Source organism: Microcebus murinus, chromosome 6 (genome assembly GCF_040939455.1).
Source record: "Microcebus murinus isolate Inina chromosome 6, M.murinus_Inina_mat1.0, whole genome shotgun sequence".
Classification (NCBI taxonomy): Eukaryota; Metazoa; Chordata; class Mammalia; order Primates; family Cheirogaleidae; genus Microcebus; species Microcebus murinus.
Genome location: NC_134109.1, coordinates 41,722,343 through 41,741,588, shown reverse-complemented (window position 1 = coordinate 41,741,588; position 19,246 = coordinate 41,722,343). Strand labels below are relative to the sequence as shown.

Sequence of the window (19,246 nt, the reverse complement as noted above, 5' to 3'; positions counted from 1 at the left end):
GCCCGGCAGGCTGTCGGGAGGGGCCAGCGAGGGAAGCCGGCAGCCGGCAAACCGAAGAGAGGCTCGTCGCTCGATTAATGAGAAACTTTGATCCTTGCGGGCCACCATCCCGGAAGTAGAATTTGGAGGAAGAAAGTACGGAGTTGCTGGGGATAAGTAAATTCCTCAAGGCTCTAGGTGGGGATTCTTAGAACTTTCTGTGGTATGTGTTGTCGATGGGGCAGCTTAGAGGATTTAGTCACCTCACCTAAAGGAGCTAGCTTCTCTTCTGAGCCCGACCAGTATGTGGCGTAGTATGAGCCTGGGGACTTTTGGTAAGAGTTCATCTGAGAAAGCCGATCTGCGCTGTTCCTTGGTGGCGACGTTAGTTGTGAGATGAGCTGTTGCTTTAGTGGTTTACCATGGCCCAGCGGGCAGTGTGGCTCATAAGTCACGAACCAAGAACTGCGCTTTGTGGCACGGTGAGATTCTCCAGGTAAATACAAGTCTGAATTCTCAGGGAGGATGGATCAGAGGGTCGATGATGTAGCATAGTTTTGTGATTCCCTGTGTCCCAGGTACGCCACGAATAGCTTCGTGACTTGGGCAAATACTTAACCTCTGTTTCGTCCGTTAGTAGTTCTACCTCATAGTGCTGTGAGAATTAAGTAAATTGATGACTGGCACATATTCAGTACCACAGTATATGTTTTCTAATATTAGTATTATTGTATCTTAAAATGAACTCCACTTGCTTAGAATTTATATGGAGTTGACAAAGAGAAAGGAACAAAACTTATTGAGCACTAAACATTTTAGATTTTAGACTTTCATTGATAAAATAATTCAAGAACATTTCAAATCATTCTGTTGAAAAATTCTTGCTGAGCTGTGTAACTGTTAATTTCATCTTATCAATATGTGTCATTGCTAGAAATCATCAGGTAGTAATTGTATTCACTTTTTCATTGATGTAAGTTGATCTGGTCCCACTTTTAGAACTTGCGCTGTTTTATTAAAATAACTGTGAAGAGAACTATACAGTAACTCTTTGTGAAATGTGGGTGGCAATCAAGTAATCTATTTCAGCATTTATTCTCAGTAGCCACTGCTAATCCTTTTTTGCCAACAATTTATTCTTCCCGGAGGAAAACGTATAGTGAAGTAGTGAAGTAGAATTGAGATTGAGGCAGGTAAAGATGAATGTTTAAATGAAAAGTTGGCAATGTGGATATGAAAAATTCATTATTTGCAACCTAAACAGTTTTGTAACTGAAGCATCAGAGTTGGAGTTTACCATTTACTCCCAAGATTCCTGGCTTACATTTGTTTTAGTTTTCTGACCTCAAGTACAAGAGTTTAATATTATAATCTTTAGTCCATGGTTCATCAGCCCTATTAGCCCGTTCAAAGTACCCCTTATTTTATTTATATATTCCCTTTGGTTATCTATTTCCAACTGCTATCCCCCTCCTCCCCAACAGGTAACTCTTATATGTTCACTGTTATCCTTTTATTTGCATGTATATGTGCATTTTTCAAATTACATAATTAAGTGTGCTTTAGACCTCTTTTCCTTTTCTTACCTTTGTCATATTTCTCACCACTGTTTTCAGGAAGCATCCATGTTACTTTGTGTTCATCTAGAGCAGCACTGTGCAATAGAATTTTCTACAGTGATGGAAAGAGGAAATGTTCTAAATCTGTGCTGGCTAATATTATAGCCACTGCCACATGTGACTATAAAGCTTTTGAACTCTAGGTAGTGTAACTGAGGAACTCAATTGTTAATTTTGTTTAATGTTAATTTTAATTTAAGTTTGAATAGCCACATGTGGTAATGTCTACCACATTGGGCAGTGCAGATCTAGGCTATTGCTTCTACATGCTCTGTAGTACTCCATGGTTGTTTACTTCCTCCACATTTCACCCATCCCCTTCCCCAGGGATGATCTTCCAAGTTGCCTTCAGTTCTCTGCCATCAGAAACTGCTGAAGTAGATATCCTTAAACAGGTCCATATGGACAAATCTATGCTGATTTTGACTAAATACTACCAAATAATAAGTTCCTCAAAATGCTTTCACTCATACACACACTCGCTAGCAATGAGTGAGAGTTCCTGTGTCTCCGTTCTTTCCTAACACTTAGATTCTAACTTATCATTGTCAGTTAACTTTATTTTGACGTTGGTTAAACAGAAATCACTGTATTTGATGCAATGAAAGTAGTTAGCACTTTTGGAGATTTGTTGAAGTCTTTTCTACCATTATTTCCTAAATATATCTTTCCATATTAACTTTATAATTTTATCTGTTATATTTAAGTCTTTGATCTGTCTGTAGTCCATCTTTGAATATGGTTAGCACCGTATTCAAATAGGAATCCCATTTTGTTTTTCTCTATACTGTGAGCCAGTTTTCCTAACATCATCTTTCAAGCATTATATCATTTCTTCATTAATTTGTGGGGCTGTTGATAATATTTGTTATGCCCCCCAAATAAAGATTGGTCTATCTCAATTCTATTACTTTGTCTTTCTTATGCCAATACTATAATGTTTTTATATCTGTTGCTTTGTAGATTATCTTATTATCTCATAGAGGTTGAGATTTTTATTGCTTAAAAAAATAATTTGCTTGAAAAAGTCATTCTAGGTTTCAGAATGTTTTTCCACTGTGCTCAGGGTAGTATTTCAGAAAAATTCAAATATGTTTGGGCGGGCTTGTCAATATCTCTATGGAGCAGCAAGTTGGGTTCAAGTAATTTACTTTAATTCTGTATCATTGAATGAATTAGTTAAGTTTTATTATTTTCACTTGTCTGACCTCTTAGAGCTGATCTTAGGGCTAACCTGGTATACACTGACATATTACCCATATATATGCCAAAGGCTAATGGCTGCTATTTAAGATTTAAAAAGGCAGATGAGCTCACCTCTATGTAACTACTTCCCACAATAAAACTTGGTTTAGATCCTGGTTTAAAGGTTTGTTGTCCAGATAGTAATAGCATCAGCTTAAGTCTGGCTTAGGTTGGTATTGTACCTCATAGTTGTAGGGCCATTTAACATTGGAGTCTTATTTTACAAAAAGGCTAGAATAAATTCGAAATGACAGATTGAGTCATCCAACAAAATATTGAGCACATTTTGAGGCATTGTATAAGGTGCCAGATTAACTTCTTATCTTTATAGTCAGTCATGAAATTTTTACACTTAAAAACTTTAATTATCCTTTAGTTAACTAGAGAATAAGAAGACACTGAACTAGAGTTTAATCCAAAGTTCTCTCCTATTCTTATCCAGAGACTTAGAGAAAGAAATGGCATTTACTTGCTTGGCTGTTACTGGTATGCTAGCTAATTCTTCCCCTTTCTTTAACAAAAAAATGCAGCAGAATGTAAGTGAGTGAGGTTTACTTATACTTGGGTAGCTTTGAATAGATTCTTATTTTTATTTTAAAAAGTCATTAATAAACATTAGTATTTTATTTAAAAAACTGTTCTAGTTAGTTATGTTTTTAACCCTTGACAAGAACTACTAACCCTTTATTTTATTTTACAAATCAGAAAATAGGTTTAGGGAAGGTAGATGATTTACTCAGAAGTTATAAACTATAGATGACTTTGTTCTGGACTTTAGAATGGAGAGACAAGGAATAGGGAAAAGCACATTTTTTGGAACTAAGAAAGTACAGTCTAACAGATTTCAGTAAATGAGTAAAAGCATCTTCTGTTTCAAAAAAAAAAGAGAAAAAGGATGAATTAGTGACTTATTATTCAACCCAGAATATGCAAACCTTAAAGGATTATTCAGATTTTATTCTTTTTTATTACCTAATAGTATCTTCCAAGGCCATAGAGATAAACCATTGTTATTAAAATGATCTTCCATATTTTTGTAGGAGTTGGCCAGAAGACTTAGGGTACCTTTTATTCACTGCAGGTTAAGTAGAATGGAACATTCCTTTTAAAATTGTACCATCTTACCTAGTGAATCTAAAATTGTAGAGGGTTAAATTGAACTAACTACTTCTTTGGTCATACTCTACTAAGATGGAATCAGAAAAAAAAACTTAAAGATGCCCCAAATGGTCCGAGTATCCACTTCTTGCTGACCAAGATAGAATCTGAGTGCCTGAGAGACAGGATTTTTAAATTAGAATCGTGTACTCTACCTATTTAAAAAATTAAATAGCTAAATTGAATTAAACATTTTCACTAATAACTAACATACCAAGTATGAAACAGTTATTTCAGTAGGAACTTAACATTGTAATATATTACTTTTTGGTTGTTGGCTTTTGTGGATGTAAGTATTTGTTGTGTGTTTTATTGTTATTGTTTGCCTTGTGTTTTGGGCTTTTTAAAAATTCTTTCATTTTTATTTTACTTGGAAGAATCATTAATAATCTTTCTGTTTCCATAAAATGTAGACGTTATCCAACTGTTGAAAAACGAGCCAGAGTCTTCAATGGAGCAAGTTATGTGTCTATTCCTGAAGATGGCCCATTTCTTAAAGCACTACTCTTTGAACTTAGATTATTGGATAATGATAAGGACTTTGTGGAGAGTCGTGATAGCTGTTCACGCATCAATAAAACATCCATCTATGGACTTCCCATAGGAGGCGAAGAACTCTGGCCGGTTGTTGCTTTTCTGAAGAGTGGCATGATATATGCTTGTGTTCCACTAGTTGAACAGACTCTATCCCCTCGTCCACCATTAATTAGCATCAGTGGAATTTCACAAGGCTTTGAACTTCTTTTTGGAATACAAGATTTTCTTTACTCAGGTCAAAAGAATGACACTGAACTGAGTACAAAACTGAGCCAGTTGCCTGACTTGCTTCTACAGGCTTGTCCATTTGGTACCATATTAGATGCCAACTTACAGAATTCATTGGATAATATCCATTTTGCTTCTGTGACTCAGCCACAGAAACAGCCAGCCTGGAAAGCTGGAACATACAAAGGAAAACCACAAGTTTTTATTTCTATTACTGAAAAGGTAAAATCCATGCAATATGATAAACAGGATATAGCAGATACATGGCAAGTTGTTGGAACAGTCACTTGCAAGGTGAGGTTTTCTCTGGTATTTGCTTTATCATACCATTTAACATAAATGGAGAAAAGTAAAATTTGCTAACTGTATTTTAAATAACGTTCTTGATTTTTATCTTAAACATCAGTCTATTAGATGTTAGAGTCATATGAAATTTTATTATATTTTTGCATTTCCTAACAATTATATTAGTTATCTCTTGCTGTATAATGAATTGTCTCATTACCCCCAAAGAAACATTTATTATTCTTATAGTTCCTGTGGGTCAGAATTTTAGGAACAGCTTAGCTGGGAACTTCCAGTGTAGAGTCTCTGATGAGATCACAGTTAAGATTTCATTTAGTCATTTGAGAGTTTGACTGTGGCTGGAAGATCTACTTGCAAGGTAACTAACTCAGTCACATGACTGGCAAGTTGGTGGTTATTGGAGGGCTGCCACAGTTCCTTCTCACATGGCATCCTCAACAGGCTACTTAAATGACCTTATAACTTGGTGACTGGCTTCCCTCAAATTGAATGATCTGAGAGAGAGAAAGAAAGGGAGAGACAGACAGAAGCTGTTCTTTTTATTACATAGACTGGAGGTCACATAGTATCACTTCTACTATTTTCTGTTCATTAGAAGCAAGTCATTAGGAGTGGTCCATATTCAAGGGGCATGGAATTAGGTTCTATCTTTTGAAAAGAGTAGTTTTAGAGAATTTGTGAACATATTTTTAAATTGCCACATCTATTTTCCATTTTTTTTAGAAGGAGTGAAATTAACAAATCTCTGATATAATATCTGGAATCATTTTAAAGGGCTCTTGTTTTATTGTTGTTTTTTGTTTTTTCCGAGACAGAGTCTTGCTCTGCTGGGCTAGAATGTCATGGCGTCAGCCTAGCTCACAGCAACCTCAAACTCCTGGGCTCAAGTGGATCCTCATGCCTCAGCCTTATCTTGCCTCAGTCCCCCAAGTAGCTGGGACTACAGGTGCACACTACCACACCCAGCTAATTTTTTTCTATTTTTAGTAGAGACAGGGTCTTGCTCTTGCTTAGGGCTCAGGCTGGTCTCTAACTCCTGAGCTTAAGGGATCCTCCTTCCTTGGCCTTCCAGAGTGCTAAGATTACAGGCCTGAGACACCATGCCTGGCCTAGGGCTCTTGTTTTGTTAAACAAGTCAAAGGTTGATTTAGGGTTCTCTGGTTTAAGGTTAGAAAATAGGAAAGGCAATGCAAATAACAATACAGTTAGCAGTGAGTAATACCATGTCAAATAATGATCAAAAATAAAAATCCCCCAGGTAAACTTTCTACAAGTGTGTATTAATAGTAATCTAAGATGTCCTTTTTTTCTATCTTCCTTTATTCTCTACACTTAGGAATGTATACTTTTTATATATCAAACTTAATGTTGCATGGCTATGTATAAATCTTATAGATAAAAGTAGATTTCAGAGAATTAGAATAGGCCTGACAGACAAATTGGGTCTTCCTTTTATTTTCCTTTTTAACCTCAAATTGAACTGAAGGTTTTTGTGTCTGTTTTAAACTCACTTCTGTCATGGTCAAAAATACATTCCAGTTATTCATTTTATTGATTAACTACTGTAAATGGCTCCAAAATTGAGGCGTTCATGGATTATGTCATTCTTAAGTCTTAAAGTAGTTGATTCTTTTGTCTCTTAAGTTCGGTGAAGTAAAAATAGGAAAACTCACCATTTCTGTGGCAATAAACAGAATAAATAGTTAATAATATGTTAATATCATAATATTTAAATATCTCTGCTCATTGATAGGCTGACTCTAGTTTATTGTTTATGGGAATTTCACATTGATACCTCTTCTTAGTCCTGATACAGATTATCAGGATGGACAACTTTTTTCTTTAAAAAACTTTCTTAAAAAGGAAAAAGGATGGAGGTATACCTTCACCTATACACTAAATATTTCTTTAAGATTGTATATGAATAGTGTAACTGTTAGCCAAATATTTTTTAAGTACTTCAGGAGCTTAGTATTTAAAGGAGTTTTATTGTGAGGCCCATTGTAAATGGAAATAATTATGTTTATTTTATCTTACTCTGGTAGAAAACCTGATGAACCAAAAGCCAGTGGACTAAAGTTCTAGACCTCACTCTACCACTAATTTTCTGTGTGTCTTTGGAAATGTTGCACAACTTCATGACTCTTTCCTCATTTTCGAATGAGATAAGTTCTTAGGTGCCTTCTTTTTTTATAATTCCTAGTTTTGTTGTAATTTCTATTTCTAATGTCTGGATTTACATATACCAGATTGGTTTAAAGGGTAGTATACAGATTCCTTTTAGAATGGATATCCTCATCCTATAGTAAATGGCTCATGATCTGGTACCCACATAATGAATAATTCATTGGCAGTTCCATAAGGATTTCTGTTTTTCTGCATCCTTTAAGAATGGTAGATGGTTAGGGGCTAATTTAATAAGTATAAATAATATTTTTAAATTTTAATAGTATTTGCTATTAATGTTCACTTATTGTCTCCATAAATATCTATCAAAAACCTACTTTTATAAGTTTTTTAGTAAGGTTATTTGGCATATTTATTTTCAAAGGTGATTAACATTATTGTAATTGACACCAAAAGACCTTATAAAGGCACTAATTGTACATGGTACTATTCACAATGCCTGCCTGCTCTGTAAGTACTTACATTGTATAGCAGATACATTCATGAATTGACACATGTCAAGCAGTAGATAAGATATAAAAAAAGTGAATCATTTAATGCTAGAAATAAAAAAACAAAAGGAGGGTCCATAATGAGAAAAAGATACCACTGAGCAAACTTTGTTTTATTGTTTCCCATGCATAGAAATGTGCTAGGCACTAGAGATAAGAAGAAAAACATAACAGACAAATACTTGTAGGTGGTGGACAGTTAATGTATGCTGCAGACTCAGTATATGAGAGTACATTTGGAGTTAAGCATTATACCTCCTGAGTTCCACTTACTCTTAAAATATCGTGCAGATCTAGTGAAACAAAAGATATCAATAATCTTTAGATGGCTCAATTAGCCAGTTTGATCCAGTGCTTTCATAGAGGTAAATGTCAAGTTAGGAGTTGAGGTGCAATGGAAGACCCTGACTACCCGCATACATGTAAGTTGTTGATACCTGTAAGTTGTATCAAGTCTGGTTGGGTAAGAAAAAGCCACTACAAAATTGGGTACAGTGGTATAGTCCAGCTACTTTGGGAGGTTGGGAAGGCTGAGGTGGGAGGCATTGCTTAAGGCCAGAAGTTCAAGACTATAGTACACTATGATGATTGTATCTGTGAATAGCCACTGTACTCCAGCCTGGACAACATAGCTAGACCCTGTCTCTAAAAATAAATAAATGTATGGTAGTAAAGATGTTTAATATAAATAAATTTATGGTAGTAAAGGCTTTCTCAAGAGCTGCTGGAGGAATAAGTCTCTGATCCTCTAACTGCAGCCTTCTAGAAACAGTATCTAATTACATCAATCTGGAAATTTGGAGTAGATAAGAAACCAGAGTTCACAGAGAAGTCTGAGAAGCTGCTATGGTTGTCTGTTATAACCTCAAGTGAGAATTCAAGGAAAGGTTTGTGAAAGTGCTACATCTTAGTATCACAGCCATAAAATAGAAGCTCAGGGACAGATCTGTGAAGCTATGATATCTGGCTTCCATGACCTCCCAAGAATAATGGCTCCCCTTTCTCTTCTCCCTTCTGAATCTGTCATGAGTACCTGTCATTGGCAAGCTAACCCAAACCATATACGAAAGAAGATGCTGAGTTTCTCTACATGGCAAAGGAATGTGGAGGTGATAATACAGAATGTAAGGCTTCACACAAAATATCAGATCATCTAAGACATGAAGAATGAAAGAGTTACAGGAGAAAAGAACTATGTAGCTGGAGGGAATAGCACATGCAGAGGTGTATATGGAAGTATAAGGCTATGATTTATTCAGAGAAATGCAAGAATCCAATATGTCTACACTGTAAGTTGCCGGGTAGAAAATGATTAAGGAGATAGATGAGAGCCAAACAATGAAAGGCTTAAAAAGTAATACACAACCAAAGGAGAACTATTGAAAGGATTTGAGCATGGATACAATGTAACAAAAATTATGTCTGATTAAGATAGTTCTAGCATTGATAGAAGGTGGACTGATTACAGGAATGCAAGTCTAGATATGCTTAGAGGGAAGTGACAGAAATTGTAAGGTCCTGTACCAGTGTGGTTGCAACAGGAATGAAGAGAAGTCAGTGGATTTAAAATATCTTTTTAAGAATTTTAGAGGTAAACATAGGGGTCTCTGAAGGCTCTCCTGGTCTCAAGGTGTCTGAAACATGATAAAACCCATTAATCAGAACATAGAAAGCAAGGAGAACAATACCTAGAGAGAAAAGTGAGTTAGGTTGAGGAAAATGACTTTGATAAATTCAAAAAAGCCCCAATCAGAAATTTGCTTCTGAGATCTTGGTAATATCCATTTCTGTTTATATTGCAGTGTGATTTGGAAGGAATCATGCCAAATGTTACCATCAGCTTGAGTCTCCCCACCAATGGATCTCCACTTCAAGATGTTTTAGTTCATCCTTGTGTGACTTCTCTTGATTCTGCCATTCTGACTTCTAGTAGCATTGATGCAATGGATGATTCTGCGTTTAGTGGGCCTTACAAATTTCCATTCACTCCACCTTTAGAGTCATTCAACTTATGCTACTACACTTCCCAGGTAAACAACTTTGGGAAAGTTGAGATTTTGTTAATCTTTATAAATACTGTTGATAAGCAAATCATTTGTACTGTTGGTCCAAATGAGAACTTTTCTTGAGTTATATACCAGACAATTATTGATGAATGAAGATGAAGATTTAGTTCTTTGAAAAGCATACCTCTTGTCTCTAATATCTGTAACTATTTGTAGTTTTCAAAGTCATTGAATTTATTTTTTTTAATATGCTCAAATAAGGAGTCCATGACCATAGGATAGATCCTGGTATGACTAAGTCATAGTTTTAACAATGAATATAAAATACCTTTAATCCCAGGCAACCTGAGTTACAAATATATAATGTTACTAATAGCTATTTATTGCTTATTGAATAACTGCTGTGTGTCAGACATTGTGGTAGGCACTTAACATGTATTTTCTCCAGTACCTTTAACAACTCTTAAGGAAGGTATTGATATCCCCATTTTACGTATGAAGAGAGCCTCAGAGAAGTTAAGTGACTTGCATAAATCATATTAACTGTTAAGTTGAACAGACTGGATTTCAACCCAAATTTTCTAGACTCCTAAACCTTTTTGTACTATACCATTTGTTTTTTATCCTAGTTGTGAATCAGTAGGTTGGAAAAACCTACTCAAGGTAGCTTATGTGGAGGGAATTTATTTTGAGAATGCAACAGGCAATCTCATTGTCACTCAAGGGTAAGAAAAGAAGTAGACCCAGGTCAGACTGGGACTAGAAAAGAAAATTAAAATCACTGTATACTCAGGGTCCACACTGTCTGTCTCTTCTCTGCTTCTCAGTCTCCTCTTTCAGCTTGCTTTCTCTGCTTGCACATGACCTTACAGCTCTAGGATCTATACTTTATAAGTAGAGTCTCTCTGTGTCTTATTTCAGTTATATCAGAAAGAATGATTGGCTCACCTCAGCCTACAGATTGTTTCCCCTTCAGTCAGTTATTGATGACTAATCGAGCAAGCTGCTGCTGAGCTAGGGACTTAGGGGAGTCACAGGTACAACTGGAGAAGCAGGAACTGTGGGCATTGTGGCAGTGATCAGTATGTCTAGTGAATGTCAGAGAACCTAGAGAAGGGGAGCCTGGACAAGCAAGAGTAGAGACAAGAATGTATTGTATACCTCTGTAAAGTACTTTTCTCATCTCTGAGAACAGAATATAGATCCCTTAGAATGAATATAGATTCATCATTGCTATTACCAAAACAACTTGGAGTAACCCATGAATCATTAAAGGCATATCTGTATATAATGACTATATTACTACAAGACTTTTTTCTCAATCACTATTGCTATTTTACCCGTTAACTTGAGAATTATATAACAATTTGTTTATCTTTGTTTTCAGGTCCCTGTCCCACCAATTTTGGGTTTTTATCAAGTGAAAGAGGAAGAAACACAGCTAAGAATAACAATTAATTTAAAACTTCATGAAAGTGTGAAAAATAATTTTGAATTCTGTGAAGCTCATATACCTTTTTACAATAGGTGGGAATAAAATAACATGATGCCATGATTTCTGTCTTAGTACATGCCCACTGCCCCACAATAAATTATTTGTCTTTGTTTTTTACCTTATTTTTAAGTTTGAAATAATTTTATGTTATTCAAATGAATGCTGATTCTGAACCAAAACATAGTCTTAAGGATAATCTCTTTACTGATATATGTGTCTTCATTTTTCTGATTAAACTTGCCAGTTAATTATAAACTTAAGCCAATGTAGCTTTCTCAGGGGTTATTTTACTCCTGCTTTTAATTCTAGCAATTTTTCTGTATTCTACATACATGTCAAGCCCAACTATCAGCAACTTGGTGCATTATAATATTACTTCCTTGTCACTTTTACATTAACTCTCCAGCATAGTTCTTTTCAAAGTATATTTCAAACTAATGTATAATAAAATTATATTTTAAATGTTATGTCAACCTATGTGACTATATTAATCATGCTATATGATTTTTAAGTTGTCTTTAGAATTAATAACAGAATGTATATCGTCACCAAAGATGTTTATGTGATTTCTGATGTTTTTTTAAGATTTAATATTCATTATCTGTTCTAGTCTGCAAACTTAAATACAGCTCTGCTGTTAATGCTGTCCTTGAATTAAGTAACAGTAACAAGAATTAACTTAAATCTCTTAACACTATTATATCTATGATCATTTTTTCTTTCTGTTGTGTCCTTTTGTAAAGAGGTCCAATTACACATTTGGAATACAAAGTTAGTTTTGGCCAACTTGAAGTATTTAAAGAGAAAAGCTTTCTGGTCTGGATTATTGGTAAGCAAGGGTTTATATATTGATTTTTTTTTTAATTTGCTATAGAATCTACTTAATTTAGAATAGCTGATTGGTATATTTGTGTTTTTAGGCCAGAAGTTCCCAAAATCAATGGAAATTAATCTTTCTGGAACTGTAACTTTTGGAGCCATGAACCATGAGAAGCAGCCATTTGACCCAATTTGTATTGGAGGTACAGCATATTTAAAGGTAAACTTATTTATATGGCTCACTACAATAGAATCCCTTCCTTTGTTTCTAAATTGCATATATCTAGTTGATTTTTAATGTTTTCCACCAATTTGGGGAGAATTTTGTTCTTTTTGTCTGGGCTAAGTCCTTTTTTTGGGTTGTTCAGTATTAGTCACTTTTCTGTTTCACTTAATAATTTGAAAAAATTAAGGGAGCCAGGCACAGGGTGCATGCCTGTAGTCCCAGCTACTAAGGAGGCTGAGGTGGGAGGATTGTTTCAGCCCAGGAGTTCGAGGATATAATGCACTATGATTGTGCCTGTGAATAGCCACTACACCAGCCTGGGTGACATAGTGAGACCCAGTCTCTTAAAAAAAAATTTAAGGAAAACAGGTAAGTATAACCTAAATAGCCCAACTAGCCTAATTCTACCTACCTCTTAGTTATCAAATTCAAGATTTGTATACAAAAAATACGAGATTTAGTCTTTGCCCTCTAGGGATTTTTCAATGATGCACATCAGTAATTTATCAATGCTAACTGCTTTTGGTGTTTCAAGGAATGAGTAAGCAGTTCTGGCCCAAGTGGTCATGGTAAGCTTTGCAGTGGAGATGAGTTTAAGCAAAACTCCAAGGCCTAGATAAGCATGAGTTGAAATATGACCAACATTTGTTTAGGTAAAGAAATGACTTAAAAGACTGAAGGATGATAAACAAAGCATGCTTAGGAATCAGTACCAGAAACAGTAGTACTATATGAAGCTGGATAGGTAATTTTGGTTTGGATTATAGAAGGTTTGAATTTGACTTTTATTTTTTTTGGTTGATACTGTACTTTTTTGAGTAGAGGAGTAGTCTTCCACAAAGTGGTACATTATGAATATCAATCTGGAATGGGTATGAGGAAGGTGAGTAAATAAATGAGAGACAAAGCATTTTATGGCTATGTATTAATATTTATTAATATTGCAGATGAATGGTAATAATAAGTTAGTGATGCTGAGCTAGTGTAGTGTCAGCAGAAAGAGAAAGGAAAGGAAAAAAAGTAAGGGACTGCTGCAAGAGCCATGATAAAAGTAAAGCCTTGACCACTAATTAAATAAAGGGATAAAAATAATAAGTCAAAGATTGTATTGTTCAAAAAAGTATGTAATTTAAACCAGACTTGATGCTCTAAGAGGGTAGAGACATGTGAATTTCATTCATTCATTGTTTTGTCCAAAACCTCTAGTCCAGTACTTAGCACACAAATATTTGCTGAGTGGATGAATATGCTTAAAAGAAAATTCTGATATGGAGAAAGTTGGGAGGGAATGAGTTTCATATCATATTTGTTGCTGGTAATAGCAGCATATCCTGATGTAAGTGTCCAGTGGGTAGCTAAAAACCTAAAGCTTGATTCTCAAGAGAGAGCTCAGATATATATAAGGAATTAGGATTTAGCCACAGAGAGAAAATAGTTGAGGCAGTAGAAACAAGTAAGATCAGAAAAAGATAAGAGAAAACATGTGGAAAATTCAGAAAAAACAATGAGAAAATTGAAGGAGTGATCAGAAAGGTAGCAGGAAAACCTAAATAGAATGATATTTAAAAAAACCAAAGAAGTAGGTTTAAAATCTATACACAGACAATTTAGGGGAAGTGGTAGTGAAGTCAGAATACTGGTGATAATTCACTTTTTCTACCTTGGGTTCACCTGTGTCCACAAGCTTTGTTTCAAGGATTATTATAAAAATTCCTATTTCAGATATCTTTTAGAAAAAATGTGAGATGTTAACACATTGTATGTCCTTCAAAGGTAGGGGTTATGATTTTTCTATTCATTTTCCATCACCTAACCAGTTACAGTCTCATTGAAGGCAAGTATTGCCTATTTGCATTCATTCATTGACTAAATGAGTTTTATAATATCTCAGTCATGTGGGAATCAACCTTGTCATAACTTCCAGCATTCAGAATTATACCAAACATGCATGCGAGAGTCCTTTACTATCAAACATAATTTGAGTTGGAACAAGAAAAAACATTGCTGAGACCTGAATGTTACATCATATTCTAAATCATATACTATGCATGTGATCAGTTAGTTTGGCAGTTAAAGGAAAAAGTTAGGAAATGGGGAAAATTGGCAGGGAAGGCAGAGATAGGAGGAAAAAAGTATAGAAAAGATATCAGGATATATTGCAAAATTAGGAGCATTTAGCAGCAGAGGTGAGGAGCACCACAGCAAAAGGAGACTGGCGCTCCATTAAACAGACCTTTTTTATAGTTCATGTGAAAGTTATGGTAACTCAGAGATACCCATCACTATGCCTTCAGAGAATGAACTAATATATTGTAGCACAATATATTAATAATCAGCATTTATAGGGATAACCCCATATTGTCAATGAAATTCAAGAACTATGGGATATGTTTTAGAAAAGTTTTCCAGGTGAGGGAAGGGGTTATTTCTAAGCTTAGTTCTGTAAAAGTCAAATTTCACTCTTCTGGAAAATTAAGTAGAGCAGTTCATTCTCCTCAAACACAGGATAAACTGATATTTCTGTTTTAATAATTACATTCTCATGTTTTGCTAGAAGGTGTTTACATTGTGTTCTGCCTGTAAAAGAATTATGATCTGAAGTATATCATAACCACATAGCTGTAGGGATAGAAGAGAATATGCAGTATACCAGACAGCACAGGGGAAGGAGCACCAACTTTTGTAGTCAGATCTGGGTTCGAATGCCAGCTCTGCTACTTATATGCTGGGATGTTATTTGCTGCTATCTCTAAACCTCAGTTTCTTCATTTGTAAAAAGGGGGTACCTTGCAGTATGGATTAGAGTTTATGTTAGTGAAGTGCCTGGTATATGTTAAGCACTTCATAGTTATAAACTTAAAAGAAATGGCCTTAACACAAAGAGGATAAAAGTATATGTATACATATATATATATATATATATATATATATATATATATATGTATGTTTGTGGTTGCACACATACACAATTCATGTTTAATACTTGTGGTTTTTATTTTGTGAACTGTGTGAGATAAATTCCCTAAAATTGTGTCAAGGGAAAAAATATAACCATCCTTTGTACATAATCTTCTCAACTTGATATATCTCTCTCCTTTTTCTAGCTTCATTTTAGGATCTTAGATTATACACTCACTGGGTGTTACGCAGATCAACATTCAGTTCAAGTTTTTGCGTCAGGAAAACCAAAAATAAGTGCACGTAAGTTGTACAGATTCAGACTAAATTAAGGGAATTAAAATGGTGTTATGCAGTTATTACCTAAAGTAAAAATTATAATGTAATTGAACTTGGAAATTAAAGAATAATTTCAATTTATAAAATCCCGGCCTGATTACATAACTTTTTGCCTAACAGTTATGCATAAGTTTGTATACTTTACATTGCCTTCTGCCTTCTCCTATTTATAAAATGGTCTGGGAGAGCAAGGAGTGAGATAGAGGTGAACTTTAATATAAAGTTGGATTTGTTTTTCTCTGGTTATATATAAACTATTTAGAGTTGGTTCACAGGGACTTTGGTATTGGACAGACAGGAGCTTGAGTCTGGTTCAGACATTTTACTAGCTGTGTAACTTTGGGCAAGTTAGTAAACTTGAAGTTTTAGTTTCCTCATCTATATAATAGGAATAATAGTGTTATTTACCTTAGGATTCTTATGAGATTTAAAAAAGATTATATTGCATGCACTTAACATGATGTTTAGCATACAGTATGGATTCAGGAGATGTTAGATATGATTATTATTTAAAAATTTAAAGTATTTTGAGCAAATGTAATCAATAAACATAATTTAGTGCCTTCTCTATTCTACCATTGGAGAGCAATAGAAGGATGTTTCCGCCTTCAGTGTGTTTATTGGTTGGTTTTAAAATATATATATATATATATATATATGAATGAAACAAATGAAAATATAGGGAAACAAAGGCAACTTATAAATGGATTCAAAATTATTTAATTCAAATCAAATACATGTGTATGACATAGAATAGAGAAGTAACTAGCATGAGATAAAGTTAGCTAAATTGAAGCAGAAACTTTTTGCCTCATTAAGGAGAATAAATCTGTTATATATTTGGATAAGAATCATCACAATTTATAAAAACTGTTATTATATTTAGATAAATATTTCTTAAAGATTAGGATCTATAAAATAGGAAGAATCAGACAGGACTCTGTACATGAATGTTTCAAGAGAATTACAGAGCTTAGAACTGTAGAATTCTAAACAATTAATTGTGAATAGCAGTAATAAGTTCTATGTAATATAACCAGAATAAGCCAATATTGTTTACTTCCCTAGGCTTTCTCAGTGTTTTCTTTTATATCACTTTTTGTTGTGTTTTTTTAAAAGCATAAATATAAAAGAGTATTTATAATGCATTTGCTTTTTTATGAAGGCTATAATAGACAAACCAGTGGTTTTGTCCAAGGCAAATAGACCAATATTTTGGATTGTGCAAACAGACCAATATTTTAGACTGTCTGTAGGAAATATGCTGTCTCTTTAAGTAGCACCTAAAATATTTTAAGTGTTTTATTAATATTAACTAAACATATTGCAGTAATTTTCAGAAAGCATAATATAAGTTGGAAAGTCTTAGTAATATACTTGCTTCTTGATACAAAATATATTGAATGAAAGATCTCATTTTAAATAAATCATTATGACGAGTCTTTTCTTTCTTTCGTTTATCAGTTTCAGAACACGGCTGCCAGTTTGTACAACTGTGTAGAACCTTTATTTTTGCCATCATCTTGACAATAAAAATCTATATTCACAATATACAACTTAGTTCTGAAAATAGTTTAGTGATAATAATGCTGATTTAAATAATAATGGCTTATGTTTATTGCTTACTATGTGCCAGGCAGAATTCTAAGTGTTTTATGTATATTAACTCATTAATCCTCACAGCGCCCTATGTAAGTGTTGTTATCTCCATTTTACAGATGAGGGCACTAATGAAAGAGAGATTAGGGTCATAGCTAGTAAATGGCAGAACTGGAAATCAAACTCATGCAGTTTGGCCGTAGAGCCTCTCCACTTAACAGTATGCCCTGTTGCCTCTCAACATTACTAGGTTCTCAAACTTTAAAAAAGAAAAAAAGACAAGATAATATATCCTACATTCTTTTAATTATGAAGAAGGGCATGAAGAAAAAAGGAATATATCTTTAGTGATATATGTATAATACTAAGAATTTACATGAGTCTAACTTCAAATGAACATTATTATTTTCAATTTTATAAATCAGAAAACTTTATTCAGAGAGGCTGCCATTTGTCCAAAGTTACAAAGCTATTTTTAAAAGCCTTAAATTTGATCAGAACTATTAAGAAACCAGCGAAGCAGCGTATTTAAAATGTTGGTAGAAAGTTGGGTATTGATTTATCTCTTTGATACTTTGAGTAAAGAATAGCAAGACCAGAATCAGGATCCTGGTGAAGAGGTTACAGAAGGGAAACCAATAACAAATTTTTTAATGTTTTTGGAGTTGAAGTAATGGTTTACAAGAAACATAATTTGGGGAAAATGTGAGGATAAAATTGGCAGATTTGGCATGGCATAAATGAGGGATATTTTATACAAGCTCAAAGATAGAATGGTCAAATATTTAATGAGCCCATATTTGTAAAGCAGTAAAAGTTTAATAAAGCCTTGATAAAGTAGAATTAAGGTGAATATTTCAAAGCATTGCCTTGAAATTATTACATTCCACAATTTCAAAAAATCATGACTTTGCTCTCTTGTTGAATTTTTGCTAAGGTAAAATAATCTTATCATTAATTTCTTTTTCTTTTTCTTTTTTTTAAGACCGGAAACTAATTTCTTCTGATTATTACATCTGGAATTCAAAAGCCCCTGCTCCAGTAACATATGGATGATTATTACTGTATTTTCTAATGTTTAAATAGAATTTATATAATAGTAACATACCTTAAATGAAATCATAGTTTTACTCTTATTTAATGTTTTCAGTCTGATATAATTTGAAAGAACATCTTAAAGTCTAATGTCTCCAATTTTTTTACCCTTTGATTTTATGCCAGTATAAGTCAGAACACAGAAAAGTAGTGATTCACTTTGGCTTATTTTAGACTAGTCCTGGGTCATCCTGCCACTGTGTTCCTTTCTACATCTGTGGCAGACATTGCTAATCAATCACAGCCCTTTTTCTATATGAGCCTTCCTGGATAAGAGTCCGGCTCCTTCTCAGTGGAGAGATTCAGGCAGCTGCTCCCAATAGAAGATGCAAGATAAAAATTATTTGCTCTTCCAAACCTCGGTACTAAGATCCTAGTACCACATGTTTTCACTATGTTAGAAACAACTGTAAAGTTCTTGAATTACCAGCCAATGGAGACAAAAATTATTTAAATAGTAACCTGTTCTTAATCAGAACTATCCTATTGACTAATAAAGAATCTGCATAATTCTATTCAAGGTGTTTATCTCAGTTCTAGAGTTACTTTCTAAGTAAGCTTGTTAATCTATAGTAGCATTTTGCTTAGGATGTCAGTAGGCATATTAAGATGGGTGGGATACCTTCAGAAGATAAGCATAGTGTTTTGTGATCATTTAATGTCTGCAGCCAAATTTTTAAAGATAATTTAGTATATTGCTTTAAATTAAAATTCATTAATAAATGAATTCAGGTAAAAATTCAAAAGCCATTCTGTGTGTAAAGAGTATCATTTAATCTTATAGTCTCACATAGCATATCTCTTTAAATTTGTCACTCTCTTTTTCTTATTACCATTCTGTTGATTTCTTTAAAAACATTCTAGTTACACTCTACCTGTCTCTGCAATTATATGTCACATTGTTTTCAGAGCAGTTCATTGTCAAGTTGGACTTTAGTGACCATTCAAGAAAAGATGAAATCTCAAGATCTTCAAAATTTAATTCATGTCAAGATTCTTTTTATAGAACAGAATTTAGA

The 19,246-nt window shown here is 34.0% G+C and overlaps 1 protein-coding gene across 1 annotated transcript; it reads left to right on the top strand.

The window, feature by feature from the left end:
- The first annotated feature begins 82 nt into the window (after positions 1-82).
- On the top strand, positions 83-18,973 carry AP5M1 (adaptor related protein complex 5 subunit mu 1). The gene is made up of 8 exons (XM_012785615.3): positions 83-475; positions 4,415-5,060; positions 9,553-9,780; positions 11,144-11,283; positions 11,995-12,080; positions 12,172-12,290; positions 15,401-15,497; positions 18,118-18,973. Exons 1-8 carry the CDS (start codon positions 402-404, stop codon positions 18,186-18,188), a joined length of 1,461 nt encoding a protein of 486 aa, XP_012641069.2. The 5' UTR covers positions 83-401; the 3' UTR covers positions 18,189-18,973.
- The last annotated feature ends 273 nt before the right edge of the window (positions 18,974-19,246 follow it).